The 27,614-nt window shown below is 41.6% G+C and overlaps 1 protein-coding gene across 1 annotated transcript in view; it reads left to right on the forward strand.

Annotated features, from left to right (window-relative positions):
• Nucleotides 1–27,614, forward strand: part of LOC131269087 (glutamate receptor ionotropic, kainate 2) — a 126,600-nt gene that overhangs the window by 93,265 nt on the left and 5,721 nt on the right. The window contains exons 11-14 of the mRNA XM_058271405.1: nucleotides 1,689–1,949; nucleotides 3,835–3,972; nucleotides 26,362–26,560; nucleotides 26,642–26,873. Of these exons, the coding sequence (XP_058127388.1) occupies nucleotides 1,689–1,949; nucleotides 3,835–3,972; nucleotides 26,362–26,560; nucleotides 26,642–26,873 (830 nt within the window). The remainder of the gene's footprint in view (nucleotides 1–1,688; nucleotides 1,950–3,834; nucleotides 3,973–26,361; nucleotides 26,561–26,641; nucleotides 26,874–27,614) is intronic.

The raw sequence follows: 27,614 nt of genomic DNA on the forward strand, positions 1-27,614 counted from the left end.
GATCTCCAGTGACAGGTGCTGACGGAGAGTAGATGCCATATACTCGGGTCACACCTGACACTGCCCGTTATACCAGTTATAACTATATGTTTCATAATTTGGCACGTAGAAACAGGACGGTAACCTGACCGATTGCTCTCTTATTTTGACACAGGTTTATTCAATCACCCTAAATTACTAATAAATTACAATAATTACCCTACTTTTTATTGATATCTAACACAATAACCTTTCCAGTACGAGTAAATTAATATGAATATTGTGATGCCAACATGAGAAATGATGTGTGAAAAAGTTTTGATATATTTTATTCTTTCATTTTAAGAAGTAAAATTTACTGCATAAATGTCTCAAGCATCCGGGATCAGTTGCATCAAGCAACGGGATCAGTGTGCTTACTGTAGCAAACAGTACACCGCTGATTTGTGTTTTCTATTTTAACTTAAATGAAAAATTAAAATATAATAATTGAACGAAAACCGTTCATTTTACTTCAGATGAAACTGGTTAATAAAAACATGACTGTTTTAATTATCCTATAATTGAGCGTACTGGTATTTGCTAAGCAAAATTTTACTTTCTGAATTTTTGCATATATTTAACTCCGTTGGTTGATCAAATAGTTCATAATCTCCCGGGATCTTGAGAGTGTACAATATGAGCTTTATGTATAATTTTATTTACCAAAATTAAATAACACAAGATACAAGAGAATCCAGACTTTTGGTACGTGTTGCCATGTCAAGTTGTTGAGGAAATTAGGCCCACGATTTTTAGAACAGACGACCAATGAAAAAAATAGTTCGCACACTAAGTAAAGATCCTGAATCAAACATTCCAAAACTGACGTAAAATTTAAAAAACTTCTTTAAAAGGGTTGTCAGACTAAATGCTAAGAGGTAAAATGCTAAGAAGAATAAGCTATGAGGTTGAATATCGACAAATAAGCATTTCACTTGAAAAGTAAGCATAATGTAGCCACAGTGATTTGCAAAGTAAAATCAAAAGAGTTTTGAAAAAAAGTTCTATTCGTTGGTCAGTTTTAAGTAGATCTATTTGAGTCACGAAGAAAGTACGCAAATGGTTGCAACCTAATTCTGCGCTGAAGATTTACCATTTGTCACCAACCGTCTATAGTCTACCCGAGGTACTCTAAATACCTCCTAAGATCAGTGGACCTCAACCTCATAGAACATTTACAGTGGCATTACCCAAATAAAAGTGACTGATTGTATCCAAGGCACAAAACAGAACTGAAAACTGCGACACAAGATATATCAAGTTGCATGTTCTATACATTTGACCGAATCGATTGTAGCATAAGAGATTGTAAGACACTGTAATGACACGGTTGAATTTTGCGTCATGAATTCTGGGGCTGTTGGCATAATGTCATGAATGCAATATTAAAAAATGTTGCTTTCTTCTTTGATTCTCCAAAAAGTTAGTGGCAGGTTTACACTCAATTTTGCGTAAACAAAAGCAGTGAATGCGTTTAGTACCACGTCACTCATACGATTTTTTCGAGTTGGACATAGACATATTTTTGGAGATCTATATTTTTCTACTGCATCTATACTTTGTACTGGATGATTTTTAATGAAAGGCAAATGTTCACGTGTCAGAGCGACTTATGACAGCTGACTTATTGATCACGTTTCTTCCACCCTTCCACCGCGAATTCCTAGCGAGTGGGACGGGATGATAAAGGAGCTGCTGGAGCAGCGGGCGGATCTCGCGATCGCCGATCTGACCATCACCTTCGATCGCGAGCAGGTGGTCGACTTCACGATGCCGTTCATGAACCTCGGCATCTCGGTGCTGTACCGGAAGCCGGTCAAGCAGCCGCCCAACCTGTTCTCCTTCCTGTCGCCCCTCTCACTCGACGTCTGGATCTACATGGCGACGGCGTACCTCGGCGTGTCGGTGCTGCTCTTCATCCTCGCACGGTGAGTATACCTCCACTTCCTTGCCTTTCGCCATTCTCTTCCAACATCTAGCGTTATATAAATAATTCTGTTGAGAACCAGAAAAACGCTTGACAAATGTATTCGTAAGTACCGTTTAGAGTGAGGCGATAAGCACTTGAACGGTTCAAGGAAAATCCGCGAAAACAAGATTGCACATCATTAGATAATGTCAGTGGCAACGAACCGGACAACAACTCCCACGACAAATTCGTACCGATTCCACGTCCGGGGTTGATGTAAATGGATAGAAAAATACCACCATTTCACACTTCCACCGAATGCACACGAAAAACAACGAAGAAAATGTCGCAGTAACGCAGGGAGAGTGCATCAGCAGAAGAATGGAAAAATGGAAAACAACTCCTCGAAAGTAAAAGTGGAGCTCATCGCATTTGTCTACTGTCTTCTTCACGCCGTAAATCCCTTTTTCCATTCGAGCAGTTCGTAGAACGGAAGGAAGGAAGAAAATTGCGTCGCTGCAGTGAAAGCAAAGTAATTTATTTTTACGACTGCAATCTAATTGAAAATTATCCACCATTTATGACTGCCAGTGGGCGGTCTGCCACCCATCATCCGTCCTCCATTCCTTCTGCTGTCACCTCCAATTGCAGTCCAATGGTCACAATTAACGACCGTATGGTGAAATTTTCTACAACCCTTTTCCTTCCACTCCCGGTTTCGGGAGGTGCATTTCCTTTTCAATTCTTCATACGCTGCACGCTCTTTCGCCGCAAGTGGAAAGCATTTCGGACATCGAGCGAGCTAATCGAGTTCGCAGCGAAGGGCAGCTAATGGAAACGAACTGAATGACCACTTGCAATCCCACTCGAGAAATGAGAAAGGGCGGAGATAAAATCGCTAATCCAAAGGAGCGCACTTCACACGACATAAAGTCGTTACAGCACTTCCGTGGTCGGTCGGGACGTGCTGCTAAAAGATAAAAATAATGAAAAGATGGCGTTTACCGCTGCAAGTTCGTGATGAGCATTCCGAAAAGATAATCAAGCCAACGAGGATGGAAAATGGAGGGACAAATAACGAAAGAAAAAAGAAGATAACACGAGTGGAAGGTGAAAACAGTAAAGCGCACTCGCAGCAAAAGCAAGTGAACATGCGAAGTGAAAAACCGATTTGAAAAAGCGTTCAACACAAATCTTCTCCCGCTTGTCGCTGTACAAAAAGGGGGAGAAAAAGAACGAAACAAAAGCAAATTGATCGTCGACACAAAAACTGTAGAAAAACAACATCCGCGCACGTAAAATAAAGTGGGATAATTCCCCAAAGCGCGGCTCCGTAACGGATATCGGTTTGCCGTTGTTTCCAACTGAAGAGCAGCGAACGCGAGGGGCAGGGAGGTGAAAGAAAGTGGAACCCCCTTGCCTCAGTTCGACGTTAATTTTCCAATCAATATTCAAAATCAGCCGGTGGAGTTGGTAATAAATTCTCATTTCCGTCGGGCGCTTGATGGACTGACTCGATTTTTCCATCATCGCACTGAAACAACGCCGGCCACCTGCCCGGCTCAGCCTTCAGCGAAACATTATTCCTCCTTCTCCCTACCCCCTCCCCTTGCCTCCCGCGTTCATTTTCCCTTCGCATCCGCTTCTTTCCTGTTCGAATAATTTGATTTAGCGTCCGCTGTTCCGGGCCCGTTCCCCCTTCTCCCAGGACACGCTAATTGGTCTCCGCTGGCGAGTTTTGCTTCATTTTTGGCTTGCTTTTGATGATCAACCATGCCGTCTCTGTTTTCTCCCCGTTTTCGTTTTGCGCCCCCGTGTTTTCCGGCTTCATTTTGGCACGTTTTGTAAATTTCCACCGCGGGCCGAACACACCAACCAACCCTAACCACACCTCGCCGGGACAGCTTCACGCCGTACGAGTGGCCAACGCCGAACCCGTGCGATCCCCATCCGGAAAAGCTGCAGACTCAGTTCACGCTGATGAACTGCATGTGGTTCGCGATCGGTTCGCTGATGCAGCAGGGCTGCGACTTTTTGCCCAAGTAAGCCGCCATCATCTCCCCCGACCGCGAAAAACACGAACGCAACCGCGATCCGCTTTTTGATTTGATGCCACTCTGCTGTTCTCGTTCTCGGTACTTTTTATCTACACGCTTTTGTTTTATTAGAGAGAACTTTTCATTAGGTGAGAAGAGCTGTTTCCACTTTTGATTTTGATAAACACAAACAACGCACAATAATTGGTGGTTTTTTTGACTCCGTTTTCCTCTCTTTCGATGGCAGTGTGTCGTGTTTTGGTTAGTAATTAGTCCTACCCTGTTGTTAATTGAGTCCTTCCCTGCTGTGAACTGTTTCGAAGTGTAGTTTTATTTTCATCGTCAACAAGTTCAACATCCTTCAAAAAAACTGTGTTGGTTAATAAAACTTTAGAGGAAGTTAATAATGACGTAGAAGTGCATTTAGAAACACTTATAAAATGAACAATACCAGCAAAGTAAACAATATTAGCAAAAGAGGAAGACAATTGCAAATAAGCAAATTAAGCAAATTAAGAGATTCTAAAAGTCAATTTAACCAATTCCAACTTTCATTAACCCTTATTTATCAAACGTTTGCTGAACATACAACCAGTACTTGTAAATGCCATTCCCATGACATCGTGACCATTTTTCTCAAGAACATGGATGGTTAATTACTTGACGGTTTTGACAAGCAATACTTGTGATGTAACTTATTCGTTTTGCTTTTCAAAACGAATAATTTTGCTACCTTTTCATGCTTTTACGAATAGTTTTAATACATCTTTGGTTTATTTTGATCAACTTTGATAATTTGCTAGTGTTTTGATTTAAATTGGACGATAATTACTAAATGAACAATGCTTCATGTATTAAAAATGGTCTCAGTTTGATGCTGTGCTCATTTGCAATGCATTCAAATCTTCTCATAAAATATTGTTGTTTCACCGTTGGATGAGATTTTTATGAATAGAAAAGAAATTTAAATATAAAAGAATATACATGTATTGAAGATAAATCCATGGATTTGGAATGAATCCACTTTCTAAGCGTCTTATATAAAATATATGAAAAGCTTGCATCTCTGTCGGTTAATTACACCAAACAATTTCAAATATCTGAGAATATCGAACAATGGAGGATCTTACACCTTTTATCACCTGTTAGAATGATGGTCACGGCTTTTAGTTATTAAGATGATGCGAGCGTCGTTTTGCGACTTTGTCCAAAGTTTTAAGAAGACGGCCAACCCTTTTAAGATGATGGCCACATCTAATAGGGCGTTAACCGCACCTTTTAACAGCTGTCACTTTTCTGAGCCTTTTGCGAGCGTGTTTGTTCAAAGAGATGTATGTAAGTGGATTTTTCATTTCGTAGTACAGATTTTTTGTTGCTTATCAATATTTTTTAATGTTTTTGTTAGCTGAACTGTTCTTTCAAATTATTTTCAATGACTTTCAATGAAAACATCAAATTTTTAAAAGAGCCTTGATATTTTTTTTCGTAATGGTCGTTTTCTCATAGAAATGCTTTCTAATTTGTTCACAACTTTAGTTGTCAGTAGGTTTTAATTACATTTATCCATTGTATTACTTGGACCGAGTCACTAAACGACGCTCACGTTACCTTAAAAAGTACGTGGAGCGTATGATAGGTTGGGTTAATTCACTAAAAGCCGTGGTCATTGCGCTAAACGATGGATGGTGTATTACAGAGCTCTCTTCTTAATTGCTTCTTGTAGTTGGAGAAAACATATTTCGTGTTGTACAAATCCTAAGGTGATTTTTTAAATTTTACCTTCACTCCCCGTGGGGAAAACCTCAAAAACACCTGCAGAACAATCGAATAGATGTCAATCGAACAATGTTGTGTAAAACTGAGCAATACTTTGATATCATCGTCAATAGTGAAGGGAGATACACTGCGACAACTGCGGGCAATAAAAGAACAAGCGATTGGTGTATCAACCAACATGCGTGACGAGTTGGAGAAGCTGCCGGAAGCTGCCATCATACATCACCCGCCGTCTCCAACCGAAGATCCCGGGCATTAGGGTTGGCACGCGTGCCTGCTTCGATTTCCGTTGTTCCGTTGATCGCGCGCGGTTCATCCCGAAAACCCCGATTCCATAGCGGGCTTATCGGGATTTTCCAAGCCGAGCGTGGGCTTTTTTCGGCACGTTGTTCGAGCCGCTCCAGGCGGAAATCCTTTCTTGATGCTCCGAATTGGAAAGTGTCGGTTCGAAAGGGGGGACCTGGGAAGAGGGGGAAAACGCAACCCACCAGACAAGGCTCACTCCCGGAAGTGAGAAACAAAGCAGCACGGCTGGGGATTTGCAGTGGTTTTGAAAAATTGACACAGCTCGCTTCCGGTAGCTTCGTCGACGGTTGCTGGCCTTGTTTTTTTTTTTTTTTGGTATCCAATCCTGAGGACCGACTTCCACTCCAACTGGAGAGAGTTGCGAAAAATTGATGATTGCTTTCGAAACGAAGGCCCAGCCTTATTCGTTTGCTCTTGTGCCTGGTTGAAGCAACTCACGTTCATGATGCCTTTTCGCTTCCTTCCCAACTCGAAACGAGCCTTGCACGATGAAACATTCGCTATCCATCATTCCAACTGCCACGGCGAGGATGGAAAGCGCACTACAGCAAGCAGGCATCTTCGCATCAGACAATCATGCTCGCGTAATATCTCCCACCATCACCCACCGATGGACAGCAAGCGTTTCTCTCGGAAACTGAGAAAAAAACGGTGGAAAGCGGCTGGGCTTTCGTTCTCGTTTGCGAAATTAAAGCCATTCTCGGTGTGGCTGCACTTATCCCTCGACAACACGCACACTATGCACATGTGCGCGAGGAAATGTGAGTAGTAGGAGATTAACCCCAATTTTCACGGGACTGGCGGTTCATACGGGATCCAATTTCAACGGTCTGAAAACGTACACGGAGAAACTTTTTACGGCAACAAAAAATCCTCTTATGCTGTTCGAAGTTTCATTTACGAATGTTTTGCCAGTTGCAGCCATTCAGGCGCATGTACTTAGGTTGGGCGATAAGTTTGGAAAGCGAATAATATTTATATATTTCATCTTTCATGTGAATTTGGCCCAAATGTCATTTCGATCCGTCAACTCATTCCTGTATACAAGCGTTATGAAGTTGACATGTTAGAGCATTGTGTAATGATGGAAACATCTGAACATCGGGCTGTGATAAAATTCTTTGTTTTGGAAGGTTTATAGGTGACTGAGATCCTTGAAAAGATGATAAAAGTACTAAAGGAGTCCTCTCCTGTGCATCAACTCCTGAAAAAGTTGGAAAAGTACAGGATATGGTTTTGGAAGATCATCGAACGACTGACCTAGAGCTAATACTATAGGCATCTTACATGTTACTGCTTGGCATATTTTGACTAAGATTTTGGGGTTCAGAAAACTTTGTCAATGCAATAAACACATGTTCTTATTCTGAGCAACATTTGGAGCGATTTCGACTGTACAAAAGCGATTTTGACGCCAATTTAACACTATGGATGAAACTTGGATCCACCATCAAGATCCTGAATCAAAACAAGAGGCTAAGGAGTGGCGTGAACCAGGCACTTCGAGCCCGAAGCGAGTTCGTGTTCAGAAATCGATCAAGAAGTTTGGTGTTTGGTGTCAGTTTTTTTTGGGATTCAACATTTTGTTGGTAGATTATCTTCAATCTGGTAAAGCAATCAATTTTGACTATTTCTGTAACCTTCTGAACCAGTTAAATGGATAGTGCAACCTACGAATTATTGCAACATCCACTTTTCGCCTGATTTAGCTCCTTCCGGTTTCTGGCTGTTTTCACACCTCAACAAATTCATTCTTGGAAAGCATTTTCCAACAAACGATGAGATTATTTTCCATTTCCAAAACAAAGTTGGAAGACTTGGATCAAGTGCATTGATCTTCCGGGAGACTATATTGAGCAACAGACATGATAACCTCCAAAAAAGCTGTATTTTCATTTCCGCTTTAAAAACTTATTGACACACCTAGTAATATGTTCATGTGGACCTTTTCCGTTCCGGGTTTACTTTCGTCAAACAAAGTCGGATACCAAAACCGGTGCTAGTTTTCCAACTTCACTCATCGAGGTCGTTGCTCGTCTGGCTTCGGTTGTGTGTTTAACCTACAACAACTACTTGTTGGATGGTACCAGCAGTTCGATTGCCATGTGCGTAGGTGGTAGTGGTTGAAAGTCAATTAATGCGGTGCCCCTAAGCTGCCACTACATAGAGCATTAGCTGATTCATACACACAACCTCGCTTCTCAGACGTACTGTTTATTCCATAAAAATCACAGCCGTTCGCAAGTGGAGTAACGTGGATCTAGGACAGCGCAAAGCACCCACATACACAAACCGACAGCCTTCGTACGGCGGATTAAGAGACTGGTGCCTTACCGAGCGCGAACCTAGGCAACTAAGGATTGAGCGGTTGGAAGCGAAAAACCGGACCAAAGGCGAACCCGAGGCGGACGTAAGCGAGCGAGCGGTTGGATTAAATTTCAATTTAATAAATTGAACAAGCGATAAGTGAAATCTTAATCCGAGCTCATGGTTTCGAAATGCGACTGCCGAACAGGCAACAAACCGGGCTCGCAACGCCGTCAAGGGGGTGAACAGGCCGGGCCACGAGAGGGGGGCACCGGGTCCGGGCTCGATTTCTTCATCTCGAGCTCAACAGCACAGCGGACCCCGGGAAAACGCTCGGTTTCTTCGTATCCCATGGCTTGGCTGCGACGGTAGACCCAAGCGGACGGCTTGAGAAATGGAACTTAGTGGATGAAAAAAGGATGAAACGCGTCGGCACACACAAGTAGAATATTAAATCTGGACTTTGCACTTTAAAAGTAGTAAACATTTGCTGCATCTGCAGTGGTTGAATTTTAAAAGCATACATCGATGGATGAATAGTAGCAGCTTCCTTCAAGGCGTATTAACACAATGACAGACAGGTTACCAATTTTGCGGGTGACAGCAATAATTGTCATCAGCCTTTTACACTACTATAGTAGCCGACTTATGTAGTAGTAGGATATAGTGATTATTGAAATGTTTCCTTTTGGAAGCCTAGTATTTGCTATGTTTTCGCAACGTGGTTTTATTTTAACAAAACTGATTTAACTAAATAACTGGACTAAAACAGCTTTGTGCCAGCATACCACGCTATTTTAGTACGGTGTTTAGTTTAATTACAACAAAATGGCAGTCAACGTGTAACTATCAAATGTTTACATGCTGAATGGTTTAAAATGTAGTGTTTAACTATTAATCCCAGTTACATTTTCAATACCTACTAGACTGAAACAAATTTACCAATGTTTTAACATGGATGTACCAAGTCCAATTGGTTTTATATTAAACCTTTAAGCCTTTAGTTATAAAACCGACCGTTAAGTCCATCTTTTTATTGGGAATACGTAGTCCGTCGTTAAATATTCCCTTAAAACCAGTCAACGACAATGGCTGTGAACGAAATCTTGTGGGGTAATCTTAAGAACAACATTAAGAATGTTATTGAAGTGTCATTTTGTTGCCCGTTTGTTTTTGTCTTGGGTTCAAAAATAAGTAAAGAAAAACCAAATGTTGTTTATATTTGAAATGAAATTTCATTAAAAATTGTACAAATAAATGCGAAAACCCAACCTATGCAAGTATTTGATACAGAACAGCTGATCGATCCCTCGTTATCAGATACACTCATTACCGGTCAGATCGATTCTGGAGGATAAAACAATATGTTCCGCATCTGAAGCAAATAAAACAATGGATGACTAAATACCAAAATCTCTAGAAAATACTTATGTCAATAAGAAACTGTACTACAATCATGAAACTAAGAAGTAAAATGTAAGTGGCCAAATAAATGAAGGATTCAATCGTCTTTCTTGTTCTGACAATCCAGTAAGAGTTATTAGTCGACATCCCAGAGCTGCCAAAAGGCTTTAGGCCTTAAGTAGAAGTAGCACAAAGTGCTAGATGTTTTATAGGGGTTTTAACAATGTTTCTTTTATCTTAAATTTTGATCTGAAGTCGACGAATTGCAAGATCTTTAGAACCCAAACCAATGGAATCCATTTTTATCGACACAATAATTCATATTTGTTTCAAGATGGGTTCTTCCAAATTGCATTATTGATGGTAGAAATGGTTTCGAGGGATGGTTTTGACAGCGTTTTGTAGAATGGGCCCTCTTACACTTAAAACGTTGATTGTCAATCGTTCTTTTTTGCACACATTTTTTGATGAATGGTGTTTATAACATTTATTATACCGTAGATTTTCAAAGGCCAAGCTAAGACTTAACTTCCCTTAACTTAATAATATTACTAAAGATTTTAATTTGCATTTTCCTTTATTTATAAGATTAAAACTTTTTAGAACTAATGACACCTGTCTATAAAAAATTATAGCCATGACAGTCGACGTGTTAAAACGATTTTATAATGGTTTAAGATTGTTTACTCTTAAGATGACACTTAAGATATTACTTGGGAACCCACTTTCGTTGTACCTAATTATAGTTAAACTCGAATGTTAAAATGCTCTTATATGAAAACGGAGAAAATCTGAGGCAGCAATGCTTGGTTGAGTTTGCCTTCAATGGCAACAACGGTTTCGACAACGTAACCCCGCGTTGAAAGAATACATGATTTACATGCAAGGCGAACAAGCAGGTAGAGAATGAGGGGAGAAGGAGAGGATGCAGAAAGGAGTTGAAGAAGAATGTTGAGCAACGCGCAGTCCGCGTGTCACTCGTGGAAAAGAGAACGTTACGGCGAACGTCATACTTGTTTACTACAATCAATATTCCTTCATTTCGCTTCTGTTTTTTCGTATCTTCCTCTACCCCTCACCCCCCACACCACCACCATCAACTCGTCAAACTTTAATCATACCTTCTTTTCCCCGCGCCCAACTCCCACAATTATCATTCTGCTATCCTTTCTTCGCATCCTTCGTCTCATGCACTTCCCGGCTCCACAAACGCCCGGTTTGGTCGGATTGTTCCTTTCTCCCTCCCCCCGTTTCCCGGGGAAATCAATTGAATTTCCCTGCTTTCCGCCCGCTCCCCAAAACCCTTCCCACAACCCTTCATCCAACCATCCAACCGCACACACAGCTTCACGCCGTACGAGTGGGAAAATCCGCATCCCTGCAACAGCGAGCCGTTGTTTCTGGAAAACAGCTTCACGCTGCTGAACTCCCTCTGGTTCACGATCGGTTCCCTCATGCAGCAGGGTTGCGATATCGCTCCCAAGTAAGTGCTAATGCTCGAGGCATTTTTTCCTTTCTTTCTTCCGTTTCGTTCCGTTTGTTTCGTTTTCTTTCGACAACTTTCGTTCGTTCCTGTTCCGTACTTCTTCACTCTGCTCCGTTGTTGGTAATTTTACCTTTTGTTTTTTTTTTCCGCTATGAAGATCGGCTGCTCGTTGTGTTGTCTTCTGGCTGTGCTTATGTTTTTTTTTTGTGGGTTTTAAATTTAATCTTCCTTACGTTTGCCCCCTCCCCCCCCCCCCCCCCTCCCACCGGACACTGCCGTAGCGAAAGCGTTCCAACTACTGCCACTCATACATACCATCGCTTTTCCCCTCTTTCGCCTGCCTCTGTTTCTTGCTTTCCATCTCTAAAGGTAGGCACCTGACACCTACCCGCTCATTCATCCTCAATGTGGAACTTATTGTACACTTGTACGTAGTCATGGACGCGGGACACGCCATAGCGATTGGTGTAGAATTAGATCACACCAAAACAAAAGCCCCTAATGTGGGTGTTAGTTACCCTCTCTCGCTCTTTCTCTCTCTCTCACTCTTTCTCACTCTGTCGCTTGTCGTGTGTAGCTTGGTGTGCCATCTCATCACACCGCCCGCCCTTTCATTTCCCATCTCTGTATCTGTGTGCGTGTGTAAGTGTGTCTGGGAAGATGTCAGCGCTTCTTTGTTCCATGCATGCTGCCGTGACTTGGAAATCATGTTTTAAAAACCACACACCCAATTTGTACTGTTGATATCTTGTTTATGCTTACTTACTTACTTTAGAGGCGCTTCAGCTCAGGCGAAGCAACATCTAAAACACACCTTAATTGAGGTGAACCCTCACTGTACAACAAATTCGATTGGTGGTTTAACGAATCCAGAAGAAGTGGTCTTAGATATTTCAACGAATTTGTTAACATAATGTTCTATTAAAGACTTGTCAAACTTCGACGAAGATAGAAGGAAACCTGTTTATTGAATACTATAATGTGATTCGTTTGAGAACACAACAGGAATGACTTGTTACCATACTGTTATTGACAATAAACGTAGATCTTTCCTCAACATGTTCCTCAACACCACAAATGTTTTAATACAACCGTTTTTGACAAAATTTGGTAATTAATTTTATAAAACCGACGCTTTACGAAAACCAAACAAAAACTACGTTCTCCAAAGTATACATCTTTGTACTTACTATAGTAAGAAAATTTTAGTACTATAAACGAAAAACTCGTCCTAACTTTCATCGGGCTTTTTCACAATGTAGCACTTTTTTCGAATTGTTGAACGAGATGTTCAATAACAGGCGACTCCCTAGTATAGTTTTTGATAAACTTCTCTCTATAATATTTCAATTATTGATTGCTCTCAAATTTCCTAGTCTCGCGAATCGTGACCTAAATCCAACGGCAATATCTCGTTTACTTTGCATCCAAAATAGCTAGATTACAATGTTTAATTACACTACTACATAAAAGCAAACAGCAGACTTTTGTCCATCTTCTTGAAGCTGAATTATTTTAACAACTGAGAGTAAACCAGTAAGACTAAGATGTTGTAATTTAATTTGAGTCGAGGGTAAATTTCAAGTACAATTTCACAAATGAACAGGGTACAATGAACCAAAGTTTATACGCAGAAAGAGTCCAAAACTCAACGAAAATGTTTGTAACCATTGAGCTATAAAATTTCAAATATTCTATCATATTCGATTTGACTGTTTGAGTAACTTTACTATTTAGAAAGTTAATACTGCATTCAAAAGGGGTTAAAATTACTTTGAAAAGAATAAATTATCGTTTCAGGTGCCCGACCCTGTTTTTTTTTTTTTTTTGGTTTTTGTTAATCTGGCCCCATTTGGGAAATTTATGTTGACTCTCAGTCTATATCAATAAAAGTACGCTATTATATTGGTGTAAATAGCTGACGTTTATAGCTGCTGTGCTGTAAATGTTTACATGATTTGTTGTGAGATAGAATTTGGCTTTCTTGCATCTTTTTATCAAACTTCAAAAGGAAATTTGTTCATCCTTCATGGGGTTTCATGTAAATTGTTAGACTTTGCTACACTTCATCAAGCGATCGTCTTTACACTTTGATTCGTTTCTATCATCAATGAACAAACATTGTTGATGAATTTTGCGTACTTGATAGAAAATTTCAACTCTACCTTATACTGATACCGTCAAAATGGAACTGGAATTGCACAATTTCACTGTTCAATCGGTCTTTACATGGGACGATGCGTTGGGGATTTAATTTCCACCAACTCCCGGTATTTCCAAAGCTTTGTCCTATGCTGAGGAGGGAGGAAGATGATGATGGTTTAATTGATACGAGAAAGCAACAAGATGGATTGGAAAAGAAAAGTCCACATCGTCTGCGTCGCACGTCCGCGCGAGCTTGCTGAATATTCATGAGCATTTGGAAGACTCCACTCCCCGTTGCCTGCGTTTGATGGGAGTTCGCCTTTGCCGGGGAGTATTGTGAGCTACGACACGCTCGTAGGATTTATCACCAGACTAAGAGTCGGTGGGGAGAGGGGAGGATGAATGTGTGCGAAGCGAAAACGCCCATTCCGAACGACAGATCGAGCGATGATCCGAGCGATTCCGGTTTCGCAACTGGTAAGCACTTTAACGAGCCGTTCCGTTCGTCCGCATAAGCATAATTGGCATTTGGTCGGGCGGCCCGCGGTTGCTCGGTGCGACCACACCACCCCACACACACACACACACACACACGCACACATGAGTGGTCGTTTCCATCGATTTATCTACTATCACTCGGAAGGACATCGAAAGGGCGCAGGATAACGCGCCAACCGAGAAGTTCTCGCGAAGCCACGACCACAAATCAATTCCAAAACCACCACAACTGCTTCCGTTCCCGGTTTCCGCCGAAGAGTACTTGCGTGCATCAAACTACAGTCACCGGAGGGGCGGAAAAAATCCACCCCAACCCGGGAAAACTCGAGCACTCCGCTCACTCCAGCGGCCATTGTTCGAATTCACTCCATTAGCAGTAAATTTTGCCTGACACTAACGTTATTTTCCCTGCACAGGACCAGGGTTACATACATACATACACTCACACCTACGTACTTGTACATATAGATATCGCCGGAACTCGCTTGCGGGAAGCAGCTCGAAGAAGGTCTTCAAGCGGGATATTGTCAAGCAAGGGGGAAAGGAAAAAAAGGCGGAAGACAACACCACCCACACGCTCGGGTTGATTTATTGGCGATGGCGCGTTACTAAAGCGTTACCACGGTTGTGTGCGTACGGTGGAATGGCTCATAAGCAACAACTCTCAATCTGGAACGTCAACCGCCCGTCGGCCGGCTTTGGTTCGACGATGTAACAAAGGAGCTCCGTTCGGTCTGTCGATTGCGCTCGCTAAGATACGGCCGGCTCTGAGGAAAACCCGCAGGCGTAGAGATGTGGTGCCGAGGGGGGCAGGATGGTGGGGGTGATGGAATAAAATTTAGCAAAAATCGACACAAAGTAAACCGAGAACGCTGGGTCGTTCGATATAAGTACACTTAGGATATGCAACAAAGTTGTTACCGCCTGGATCGTGGTCTGGACAAAAAAAAAAAGATGGCAAATAAAGGGCAGGGTCGTAATATGGATGCTGTGCTCGGAAAAACTATTCTGCACCACCACAGCGATGCGAACACTCAGGGTATTGAAGATTTTATCATTATTTTAGGTCTTGGTTCATTGGAACCGGTATTGTCAGGTTTTGTTTCTTTGTTATAACAGGGAACAGTATGCACTAGCGTTACTTTTGTGCAAACCAGAGGGAACGCAACTCGAGCACGTAACGGTGATGTCAATTATCTTCTTTTGCTATCATATGCCATTGTTCCACAGAAAGCAACAGAAAATAGTGCACAGGAAAGTAAAAGACAGTTTAATTGTCGATACAAGGCTACGGGTTGTGGAATTTTCAAGCTTAACCTATTCACGATGGAGACGCCTAGTACCTTGTGCGGTTGACAAACTTACACTTGCCACAATGGAGACGCCTGGTAGTTTGTGGAGCTTTCAAGTTTGCTCTATTCACGATTGAGACGCTTAGTACGCTGTGGAGGTTTCAAGCTTACACTATTCACGATGGAGACGTCTAGTAAATTTTGCATGTGTCAAACTTACACTATTAGCAATGGAGACGCCTAGTACCTTGTGAAGTTGTCAAGCTTAAAGGGGTTTAAAACGATTGCAACTTAACAGCAACTGTCAAACACACATTTCACTCATGTGAAACCCACCCTAACTCGTCCAAAACCGAAATAAAAAAACCTTTTATTTGCACAACTCAAATTTCACTTAACATAGGCAGGCTAGAAATGTATTTCACAGCAATGAAATTTGTTTGACAATTGCTCAACTGTCAGCTTTAGAAGGAGTCATCAGTATAAAACCATTTAAAATTACCGTTAAACGAAATAAAAAGCTTCAAACGCTAAATGAGTATTATTATTAATTTTCAAGATGAAATAATATCGCTCATTTACAATTCTGCATAATTTGTTTATCCGCTAAAGATTTCCGGTTGACAGTTAGCGGTAATTTGTTGTGAGTCGTGTATAAGTGCGACGAGTTTAGAAACTTTCAGTCAACTGAAATGAAGACGAATGAAAGTTTCCGATGAACGATAGTTGCTGTCATCTACCTGCACCTGTACACTGTTAACAATGGAGACGCCTAGTGACTTGTGGAGTTGTCAAGCTGGCACAATTCGCAATGGAGAACCCTTGTGCAGTTATCATTCTCGCTTTATTCACTATGTAGACAATACTCCTTGTATAGTTTACTCCTTGTTGAATGCTCAAACTGTCTGTATTCACGATGAAGACAACTAGTGCATTGTGCAGCTGTCAAACTTACACAATTCGCAATGGAGACGCCCAGTATCCTGTGGAGCTGTCCTTGAGGTTTTCGAAAAACGTCACTTAATTTTTATTTAAGTGTGCGATGATAAGATAATAATTTTTAGCATAGGATTTCAATATTCCATTTGTTATTACTGTGAATATTATTTTGGAAATATTTTCGTATTACAAAATACTATTACCTAGAATGTCGATTTTCGAACATTCACCCCACCTTATGCCCACTGTGCGTTGTTGCAAACGGCTGTCGCCTTTATCTTCCGCAGAGCATGTAAACGTGATACTTAACCCATCGCTAATGCGTCTGCTGCAGACAGCACACGTGCAGGCATCCGCACGGGGTGGCCAAACAAAACAAAACAAAAAACAACATGGCGGAAAAGGGTCCGTGCAACAGCAGACACAACACAGCTTCCCTTCGGAAGGGTGCTTCTACGTCGAGTAGACACTTATTCGAAGCACACCCACCGGAAGAGTGCTTGACAGTGGAGGAGGTCCTTGCCGATCGGGCCCCGGATCGTGTTGCATTGTAGCATGTTTCCGGTCTCGGGCTCCTTCAGCTGAGTGAGCCTGAATGCGATAATGTGTGGATCTTAAAGCAACCCGAAGGATTCTTATACATTTTTGGTAGCCATAATTTTATCCATATCCAATTCAAACTTCCTTTTTTAACGGGGTTCATAGGTTGTTTATATTCACATGTCAAATATATCTATCTAAGTTGATTTATTTTAGTAATTTCTCGCACAACCTGTTTTGAACAGTTTTGAACTTTAAAAAGCTTCTCCACCAAGCCTGAAGCTCACCAGTGGAGTGGATGGTAAGAGCGTCCTTGTATATTTTTTTCTCACACTGTGCTCTTCTATTAGAGCCTCCTCATACACAGAATGTGTATTTTTCCTGCTCGCTTCGTTCAGTTCTTCAACTTTTGACCGGGCAGAAGAAAGTGATACTTTGTTGCAACCCGAAGACGTTAACCGATGGGTTTTGCGGTATCGGGTGTTTTCAGCTCCGGTGCATGAGCTTTGATGCATGACGAAACTTTTCCGATCTGACCACCGGGGAAATCCGAGGAAACCTGACACCGTCACTCTCGACCCCATCCGGATTTACAGACTGTTCTTTCGAGCAGCTCCAGCAAAAACGTCGTAGCACCGGGAAAAAGTGCCTTGTTGATAGCCACACCGAGCTCTGGCCAGGCTGTACGGTTCCGAAGGATTCTTGGAAGAAGAAAATCGCAACCGTAACCCATCCAGCTCGTCCGCTGAGGGGCGTGATTTTGCACCGTCATCGAGCACCTTTTGACCCAGCCTGTCCTCTTTTTCTTCGGTGCGATGAGAAGCAAAACCTCGAGCCCTTGCCTCAGCTGCATCCTATCGCCGCGTGTTGTATGGTCAAAGTTTAAATTATGCAAATGGATTCTCCAAACCCCCGACGGGACGGGGAACACCGGGCCGTTGCGAAACAAAGGCCAACGGTTCGCCATTTTCCTGCCCAGGAGGCGGCAACCGGTACCCATGGCAGCCATTCCGTTCCAAAGATGGCAGAATCTTTTCTCCATTCAGCTGCGCTATCTTAGGGTGCACGGGGTTTGATTCCACCTTTTTTTCCCAACTTCTAGTGACGCGCGCCCTTTTCTACGACCTCGTTCTCGCTAAACAGTTAAAAGCGGGTCTTTGACTGTTTAGCAAAACCGTAATAAACCGTTTAGCAAAACCGCACGCATAAAGTGCGCTTGCCTCGTGTTGGCGTCCAACCGAAACCCCTGCCAGGTTGAAGCAGGTAATTTCTCTTCATCAGTCATTTTTGGAACCACTCCGTTGAAGCAGGAACAAAGTTTTCTTTTATTTTATAATCACATTTTGTCCCTAAAGAGACTATAATTTACAATAACAAACACCATCCGCTCGACAAATGATTTTCAAAAAAAAAACGTAATATTTGTACAAATAAACGAGGCTAGAAAAATAAAATTTTCCTTCTGAATATTTATAAATGATTTATGCTACCCTGAAGTAAGGAGGACACAGCTTCTTTTTAAGGCCTGAAGCTTTAACCATTTTCAACTTTGCTTGGAAAAGTATGGTCTTTTAAAAGTTGCTTCCAATTACGTTCCGATTTTTTGATAAAAAGAATGAGCAGATGAAAGTGGAGCGGACAGTTAAATTAAATTAAGAGTTTTATTGGTTAAAAGCACCGTTTATTGGTTGAAGCCCCTAGCGATGCTCCTTGAAGAAGGGGTGGGCAAAAGTTGATATGGTTTTAAACTATTTACTGGTGAGTTATGTTTTTACGCTCAAACAAAAGTTAGGCTTTCACTCTTTTTGACAAATCTTTGTTGGGAAAATACCCAGGAAGTTCTGGTAAACATTCATTTTTTATATGATTTTCGGTTTTATTATGTTTTTAAATTACAATTAAGGAAAGTGTACCTCGATTTTATTAGAATCGTGTATGATTCTTACTTTTGGTGAACGCTCCAGTATCGGAACATACAATTATTGTTTTCCGTCAAGAGTACGGGAGGTTATAGACAATATTTTGTTTTAACAACACAAAAAAGTCATTGTTTTGTTTGTATTAGTAAAATATTGATAAAAAAAAGTCAAATAGAGGTGATTTTATTAAGAAAACAGTGATAAGACAATGCTTCATCATCTGTAGTGCTCAAACAAAATGTGCGGAATGTTTCAGAAACAATGGTTCAAAAGTGGTACATAAAACTCCATAAAAGAAACTAAAATATACAATTATAAGTTTTTTCACTAAGGAATGCCTTACGGAACGAAAAAGAGAAATTAAAGTTACTGGGGAATAATGTATTGCAGATAAAGAGACTAAATGAAGAAAATGGCAAAAGAGGCATTTTTCTAACGTAGTATGCCTTAGGTCATAGTAACACAGATATTGTGCAGCTGAGAATGCGATGGTCGCTCACCTGCATTGACGCTCCGATGTCACGTTTTTCTTTTCCGCCTATTCGAACGAATTATGCCAACGTTATGAGAAAAGTCAACCCCTCCGAGGAGGGAGAGATGTTTGATTTATTATTCATAGCCTCGGGCTTTCCTAGCTTTTAAGAAACGGACGGGCAGCGCGCTGGTGAAAGGGGCAAAGGGCAGCAATGGCTCTGTAATCGGGATCTCCACGATGCTGCGATATCTGACGATAATATTACATCAGAAATCTGTAAAAACAATCGATTTCGAAAGCGTGAATTTAATTTATACTTCTTCTATAGTCTAACCAAACATCTTTATTATATTTATATTAAGATCTTTCACATTAGTTAATCTTCTTTAGAACTTTTGACTCCAAACACAACATATTTAAGTTTTTAGTTTTTTACGAATTTTAATTTAACTTTGTAAGCTTTTTCAATGTTATTAACATGTTTTAGTTTTTAAGTACAACTTTTTTCAAACGGACACATATTCCAGTGTTACGTAGCCATTATTTAACTAAAGTGCGGCGTTAAGGACTTTGAAAGCCTTCCACACAATGTGCAGGTTTTTGTTCCGCTCATTGTTCTTTTCTTTCCCGTTCGTAGAAGGTTTGCTTTTGATTCGTTCCCACTTCGGAATCGAACCCGGATCCACTTGACGTTTTTTGTTGTATGTTTGTATAGAGGGGCCCGTTTTGTACAACAAGTGTGAACACTTCACAAAGCATCCCCTGCACACGCACATATGCACACAGCTACACGTTTGTATTTTCGTGGAATTTTCTTTCTCGAACGAGCCTTTCGACTATGAGGTAAGACGTTTTGGCCATTTTCGATTTTCTTTCCGTCTCTTTGTCGATTTTGACGACAATGGCAGCGAGGGACGATGGCGTCTAGGGTGCGTTTTCCCGCCACCCTGGAGCTGGAGGGACATTCGCCAAAGTTGCGCACAATTCCGAGCGCAATGATGAAGAAATTACGAAACCTTCACGGAACCGAACTGGGAAATGGGAAGAAAAGAGCGTGGCGCCGACAAAGAGTAAACTAATTTTTCCCGGGACTCGGTTTCAAGCCCCCCGGAAAAGCGGCGTGGCGATGGATCGCGTTAAGGGTTTATTAAAATTCATCGTTTCCTCGAAAACTCGCCCCGACAATGGCACCTGAGTCCGGCGGGTTCAGGCCCTCGTTTGCTATCGCATGTTGTCGGCGTCGTCGCCAGCGCACACCCGTCAATCGGCTTGTCATTGTTCGAGCCTTCAGCGCCTGCTTTTCACTCCTTTTGCCCCCCAGCCCCGCGTGGAAAAGAAGTGGAAAAAACATGACGTCCACTCCACAAACCGTACGCACAGATATTTCGCGACGACGAGTTTCAGCATTTTCTCTGTTGCACTCTACCGCCATTTTATCTTCAAACTCACCCTCTAGCCCACCCTGAGTTTTGGGCTCTCACAAATTCCGATGCAGTAAGCGTTCCAGGACGCTTTGTTGACTTTACTTAAGACCGTGCTCAACCGAGTTCTTTCCTTTTCCTTCCAACTGGAGAGATTCTTCCTTGCGCTTTGCGGTCGGATGATACCCAGCGCAAACTTTTCCGGCTGACGGGATTCATCGGAATGTGCAAAATAAGGAGTCAACAGTGAGACGACCAACCAGCTCTCGGGCACAAGAGGAAATGTACAAAACTCGTAGCGAAATAGAAATTAATTCCAACGATCACATTCGTTCCACGACCCGGGAAGCCGATCCAATTTTGCGATTTTTGCGGCCCCAAGCACTCCTTTGAGAAATTCGATTTTTACCTCCTGCCCGGTTTTCGGGAAAGGGAAATTTGAAAAGTTTTCCAGCCACTCGAGAATTGGAAAAAACCCACACACATTTCCAACCATTCCGGGCCGGTCAGTTGCGTCTTTAGTTAAAATTCTTCAGTGTGTATGTGTGTGTGTATGTGTAAGTGTGTTAGTGGTACTACACTGGATTGTTAGGAGAAACTATTTTTGGTACAACAGAAGGCACGATATGTACCACTCCAAGTTTGTTCTACTTGGCCAGTCCACTAGCATTTTTGTCATTTTCTTTTACTATTTGTAGCTGTTATTCAAAGCTGTGGTTTTAGTTGCTGAACTTCGAGTAATTTATACAAGTTTTGGAATTCGGTATTGAAGCAAAATCAAATACATTTCACTTCAATTAATTTTAACTATTTCTTTTACAGTAAACGTTTAACATTTTAATTTGAATTGAGTTTTTGCGGATTTGTAGCTCAACGCAAAGCAAAACTTTCAAAACCTTCATCGGTCAAGAACATTAATCTAAAAATGTGGAAAAACCGTTCCGTTTTACTAACTTTGAGAACTAGAAAGGTTGTTGATACAACAAGAAGACTTTTACTGATTGGTAAAACTTATCATTGAAATCGCAAATGCAAAATACGGTTGGTTTTCAACACGTTGACTGCCAAGCGGTCTAAGCACTTTTTTTAATACAATCTTTTTTGATCAAATTAGGTTATAACTTCCCAAAGAACCTGTTTTTAATATTACTTTAGTTTTTATGTTGTATTTTCATTCATTAATGAGCCAACAACGTTTTAGAACTAATTGCTGCTCTCACCCACCTTTGAGTGACGTATCAGTAAACGTGTTAAAGCAGTTGTATAAAAGTATAAAAGTATATTGCATGTTTGCTTTTAAAAATAAAGAATTGAACAGGAGAAGTTTTAACACAATAAAACCGATGAAGTCATGTTTTCAATGCAGATCAAATATTAGAAGCAATTTGATAAAGGTCTAGCATTGGCCACACAATATGAAGTTTATAACTGTGCGACCGTAACGTCCAGTTTGCTCAATTTGACCTGATTTTATGATACAGCACGGTTGGAGCTCGATTCTCTGCTTGCATAATTCATAATCAGTTTATTCCATGCAAAACTATTACTATTCACCGAACTCGGAGCGTACCGAAGCTTTTCTATCAAATCGAGTCCAAGCCCCGCTCCAGACGTTTCCATTTACAAATGCAAATTAGATTAACGATTTCCCCGTGATAAAAGGCCAGCGTCTTCCGGACTTCCGGGATGCGGGCCGGCCGAGGTTGGGCCTGCAGCAAACCCAATTTGTTCTTACAGCCCCGGCCAATTGCATTACGGGCCAGCATAAAAAAAAAACAGGCGAACCAGTGCGGGAATGGCCGGATATCGACCTTGTGCGCCAGCTGACATCCGCTTGACTTCCTTCCCAACGGTCGAAGCGGTGAATCGTTGCAATGCCTCGTTATGGCAATATTGCATGCCCGTTTACCCACCCACCCGCCCGGCCAGCCCGTGCTCCGCCTCCTGACCCGGATGCGACATGCGATGGAATCGATTAGAGGGATGCATGTGTTTTGCAATAGCGTCCGAAGTGCCGTGAGCGGAACATTCCCCGGCTCCCACACACGATTGTACGGCATGCCGCATCGACGATCGACTTCAAACGCCCCTGCGGGGGTGTAGCTGCATCCGACACATGCACTCGGAGCGGGAGCTGCGGGTTCAAAAAAACTAACGCTCCAACGTTCGGGCATGCGAGCGCTGGTCAGGATTGTTTCCTGTTTCATGGCAAAGAGGGGCAGTGGTGGCAAACATCAGTTCTGAAGATAATTATTATTCTAGAGTATTGAAACATTCTGAACATCACTCACGATGATTCGCATCTTTGAGTTACTCTTCAGTGAGTTGAAACGCACATAATAAGTTATTAGTCGAAACAAAGTCGTGTGAAAAAGTTACCAGTCACCACAAGGATAAGAATCCATAACAAGGAATCGAACCCCAAAAAGCGAATGAAACCTCAACCAGTTATTCATAAACAGTGTGATAAACACAAGGCATTCTTAAACAAATAAGTAAATGAAAACTTTTACACTTTTCTTTGCAAAGTCGTCATTAATATACTAATATTAGTTTGTTAAATGTTTAAGCAAAAACAAATAACGAGTTCAAAATATCAACTAAATTTGCCAATAGAGGACAGCACATATAATCATGACAGAGAGAAAATAAAGTGGGCTCACGTTCTTTCCAAACGGAACCATTGCCAAATTGTAAATTTGACATTAGTTTTATTTTACTTACTATATCGGGATTCACATCCCTGTTTGAGATTTGTATCCATGATTCGGGTTCAATTAATTGCTCGGATTCAACATTGTTAATCACTCTTGTGACTCGTGTCCCTGTAAAGGATTCAAGCTGGAGAAGAGTTACAAACATTTTCCGAGAGGATTTAAATCAATCCATTCAATAGTACGATCTGACTCACTCATTCATTCTAACTCAGTACGCACATCACTGGATAAGCAAAATTAAACTAAACCACAACGAGATAATCCGTTTTTCCAAGTATGAAACGGTTCAAAACTTACTGAAGAGCGTTAAATTCGTCTTTCTTTCCTACCTTCCGATGAAAAAGTGGTTTTCCCATTTAATGACAGACGTTTTGCCAAAACAAACAAAAACAATAGTCTTTCTAAGAAATCATTTTTGATTCATGGACGAAAGATTATTTGAAAGCATCCTAAATATTTGGAATTTTAGTTGAAACATGTAATAGTGACATCATAATCACTTAGCAAGGTATTAAAAAATTTCACAAATTAACTACCACATTACCCGTTTTACATAATTTTGACAGTACCAGTTCTCATCAGCCTTTTCTTTCGATAACGGTTTTCCTAAACTGTGGGTTTAGTAAGTTTTTAATAAAAAAATTATCATGTAATATTGTACCTAGAAAGTGTGCTACGCTTGGAAGTCAACGTGGTAACAAATTGAACAACCTTTATTGATAAGTTTTGTGCATAAAATATATGAATCCAAAAGTTTTTGAAAACTAAGACAAAGCTTGCCAAGAGTTAGTTTTATGATTACGAAAGGGTTTAGTTGCAATTGGACCAATAAATGGGATAAAAACTTGTTCGAACTAATGGACAGTCGGCAACAAAAATGATACAACGGCAGGAACATACCGGAGCAAACGGAATAAGTCATGTTAAAACTTTAGAAGGATCGTGTCGAATGCCCAAAGCTATAAAGAATACTAAAGCCTCCAAAATCAAGGCCTCCAGAGTGAAGGATGGAACAATGATGGGAAAAATAGAGTCAAAATATTGTTGAGTAGAAATAGAAATGGTCGACTGAAAAAGTTCGATTCCCCTGCTCGTCGCCCCTCTGGAGTTGTATAACGACCTTTCGTATGTGTAGACAGTATCTGCAACTCTGGTTTCTGTTTTTTTTTTTCTTTTTTTAGTATGTTCTGTTTTTCCTCTATTGTGTTGCTTCATGCAACGGCCTCTCACTCACCCGTTCTCTCATTGCGAATCCAATCGGGCATGCAAAAGCATGCAAGTCGTTTAGCAATGGCTCAATGGAAATGAAATGCTGTTCGATTGCAGAATGCCCTCGCAGGCTCACAAATACCCAAGTGAAAATTCGCTTATGTGCACAACACACATCATGTTTTCCGCCAGCGAAACGGTGGAAAACGGATACGAAAGTGGAAAAGTGCGAGGCAAGCGTTAACAACAGAACAGAGTTCTGCAGGGCCCTCTCAGCAAGGGAAAAAATGTGCAGCGTGTTAGTGTTGGGTGTGCTTTGCAAAAAAAAAAGAAAATTCGTAGATCAGAGTTGATGGGGGAAGTCATCATTTTCGAATGTTCCGACTTTCAGCAGCGATGTTTTACGCTGGCTGCGGAAAAACATTGAAGTGCATTGATTAGTGAAAATGTTACGCAACACTGAACAGCATAGACAAAGCACCGGGACGGGGTACGAAACCGTAGTAAAGCAACTGTGGAAACGGAGTGTTTGCTGGTAGACAATATTTAACAACCATTTTGCCACTTCCCGACCTTTCTTCTATGGGCTTTTTTACTTTCCATTTTTCAGCACACAAGTACCTGGTTTTTCACAGGTAGATTAAAAGTTAGTTTGTAAAAACATATGTTCACTTCCAATGCTGAACATTGCAGCTTTTGTAGGAAGTGTGCCCGTCCGATAGTGTCTCTACCTTGAAACACTTTTCGCTCGTACAAAACCATAGTTCATACTGTTTTTACTTGAAAGGGATGAGTGCTACTACTTTTGAAACCAAAAAACCATCGCTTCCCAAACACTAGTCACTCTTACGAACAAAGCGGATGCAATGCAGTCATGTTGAACCATGTAGGAGTGCCTGGGGTAATATGCACCCCTTTCAGAAAACTATTGTGTTTTTTGTGAGTTTTATCAATTTATTTGATCCCTTAAAGCTCTAATATTTACTTCTAGAAAACTGTCTGCGTTTGCTTAAAAAATCACAACTTTTAGATACAAATTTTAAATTCACTTGTGCTGGGCTAAAATATACAGCTAAACAGGGGCAGTAGGCAACAAAAACAAAGAAATAAATCACCATTACAGTGAGACTAGAAACAACATAAAATAGAGGTACAATTCACTCCTCAACTAATAAAGTTTTATCAATCGAAAAGGAAAACAATGTTCTGTATTTGGATCAGAAGTAAATCAAATTGAAGGAATCAATGCTTTTGTTGGTCCTCATTTTTTTTTCAAATGATTTGATTTCGTTTAAGTTTGTTTGCAACACATTTTCAATTGAAATACGAGTTAATTTATTTGTTTCTTGCGATTATTTGCGGTTTGAGGCTCTGTGTTTTAATTAACAGACCTTTGCACGTCATGTACAAACACAACGATTTGTACTATCGTTGAAAAGTACACTGTTCATTCCTCCGCCTAGCGGGTGGTACAAAACTACATCAGAACATGTTTGTACTGATGATGTTCTTGTTTTGTTTTAATTTCGTGTTTCTGTCGATGAAGAGCTATCAAACTCACAGGGTAGCCATAATGTAGTTCACTCTTACAGGATTTTTTCATAAGAAATCAAAGCAGATGCGGGGTGCATATTACCCCAGTCACCTCTATCAACCTTTTCCCCCCCTGTAACGCTTTCTGCCACCTGCTGTTATCGGTTTTGTTCGCTTCATTTGCCACTTGCATGGCGCTTTTCGTTGATGTCGTTCGCTCGTTGTGCGTTGCTTGTTGTGATGTTTTGCCGAGAGCCCGTAATGGAGGCTTTCTGTACACTCTGGAGGTAGTTGGGACGTTAGTGAGCATCTTCGGCCGCGTTGCGTTCGTGTCTTCGGCGTTCCCGTTCGAAAAAAGGGTCGTTCGATGAACTAATACGTGTTCCGCTTCTATTCTAATACCACTACCAAAACGTGCTCGTACGAAGGGCCGTCTCGACGCGCATGGTCGCCGGCATGTGGTGGTTCTTCACGCTCATCATGATCTCCTCCTACACCGCCAACCTGGCCGCGTTCCTCACGGTCGAGCGGATGGACTCGCCGATCGAGTCGGCGGAGGATCTGGCGAAGCAGACAAAGATCAAGTACGGAGCGCTGCGCGGAGGCAGCACGGCCGCCTTCTTCCGGGTAAGCACCTCGCTCCGGTACTGACCATCCCTTCAGTTCACCAACTCTACTCTCTTCTCCTTGTACTCCTTCTACCCGCAGGACTCCAACTTCACCACCTATCAGCGCATGTGGGGCTTCATGGAGTCGGCTAGACCGTCGGTGTTCACCGCCAGCAACATCGAGGGCGTCGAGCGCGTGGTCAAGGGCAAGGGCAGCTACGCGTTCCTCATGGAGTCGACCTCGATCGAGTACGTCATCGAGCGCAACTGCGAGCTGACGCAGGTGGGCGGCATGCTCGACTCGAAGGGCTACGGCATCGCGATGCCACCGAGTAAGTAACAAACGGTGTCGACCATTCTGAACGTCACTGAATATTCAATATCGATTTCCACATATCTGACCTTAACCCCAACGAATAATATAACTCATGTTTCTCTTGAGGACGGGTGAACTTAATGTAATTATTGAGGGCCATTACGAGATAACGACGCGACCAGTCAGCTTCGTCGACACGACCTGTCAAAATACAACGGAATACACTGTTTTCAGGGCAAGTTTCCGCCTTTCTGTTTGTGAGTGGAAGGTATTTAGTAGAGCTACCAAGGAATATAGATATTGCTAATCAGTTTCGAGCTCGTTTGATCACAATTCATAGCAAATACACAGTTAGATTTTTTCCCTGGTGTACCTTTTTGGAATTGGCCGACACTTTCTGGTCCTCCTGTCACCCTGCTTTACAACACCACTTTAAAACACACCACCTACTCACCTAAATCTCTCTTCTTTCTAATCCTAATGAGCATACTTAACCCAACACTGCAGCGCGGCTCGTGGTGTGCGTTCCACCCTTCTTCACCCTCTAATACTACTAAATACTGGGCTTCCAATCATATAATGGAATGTTTCAAGTGTTAGAGGGGAAGTTTCATATATACAAGGAATATCTACTGACGCTTCGGAGAACTTTGCAATCATACAGGGGAATGTAACAAATAGCAAAGGGAATCGTGCCAACCCAACGGGGAACTTTGCAATCGGTTAGGTTAGCAAACTTCTTACTTTACAAACAAAA

The sequence above is a fragment of the Anopheles coustani genome, chromosome X (genome assembly GCF_943734705.1).
Source record: "Anopheles coustani chromosome X, idAnoCousDA_361_x.2, whole genome shotgun sequence".
NCBI classification, from domain to species: Eukaryota; Metazoa; Arthropoda; class Insecta; order Diptera; family Culicidae; genus Anopheles; species Anopheles coustani.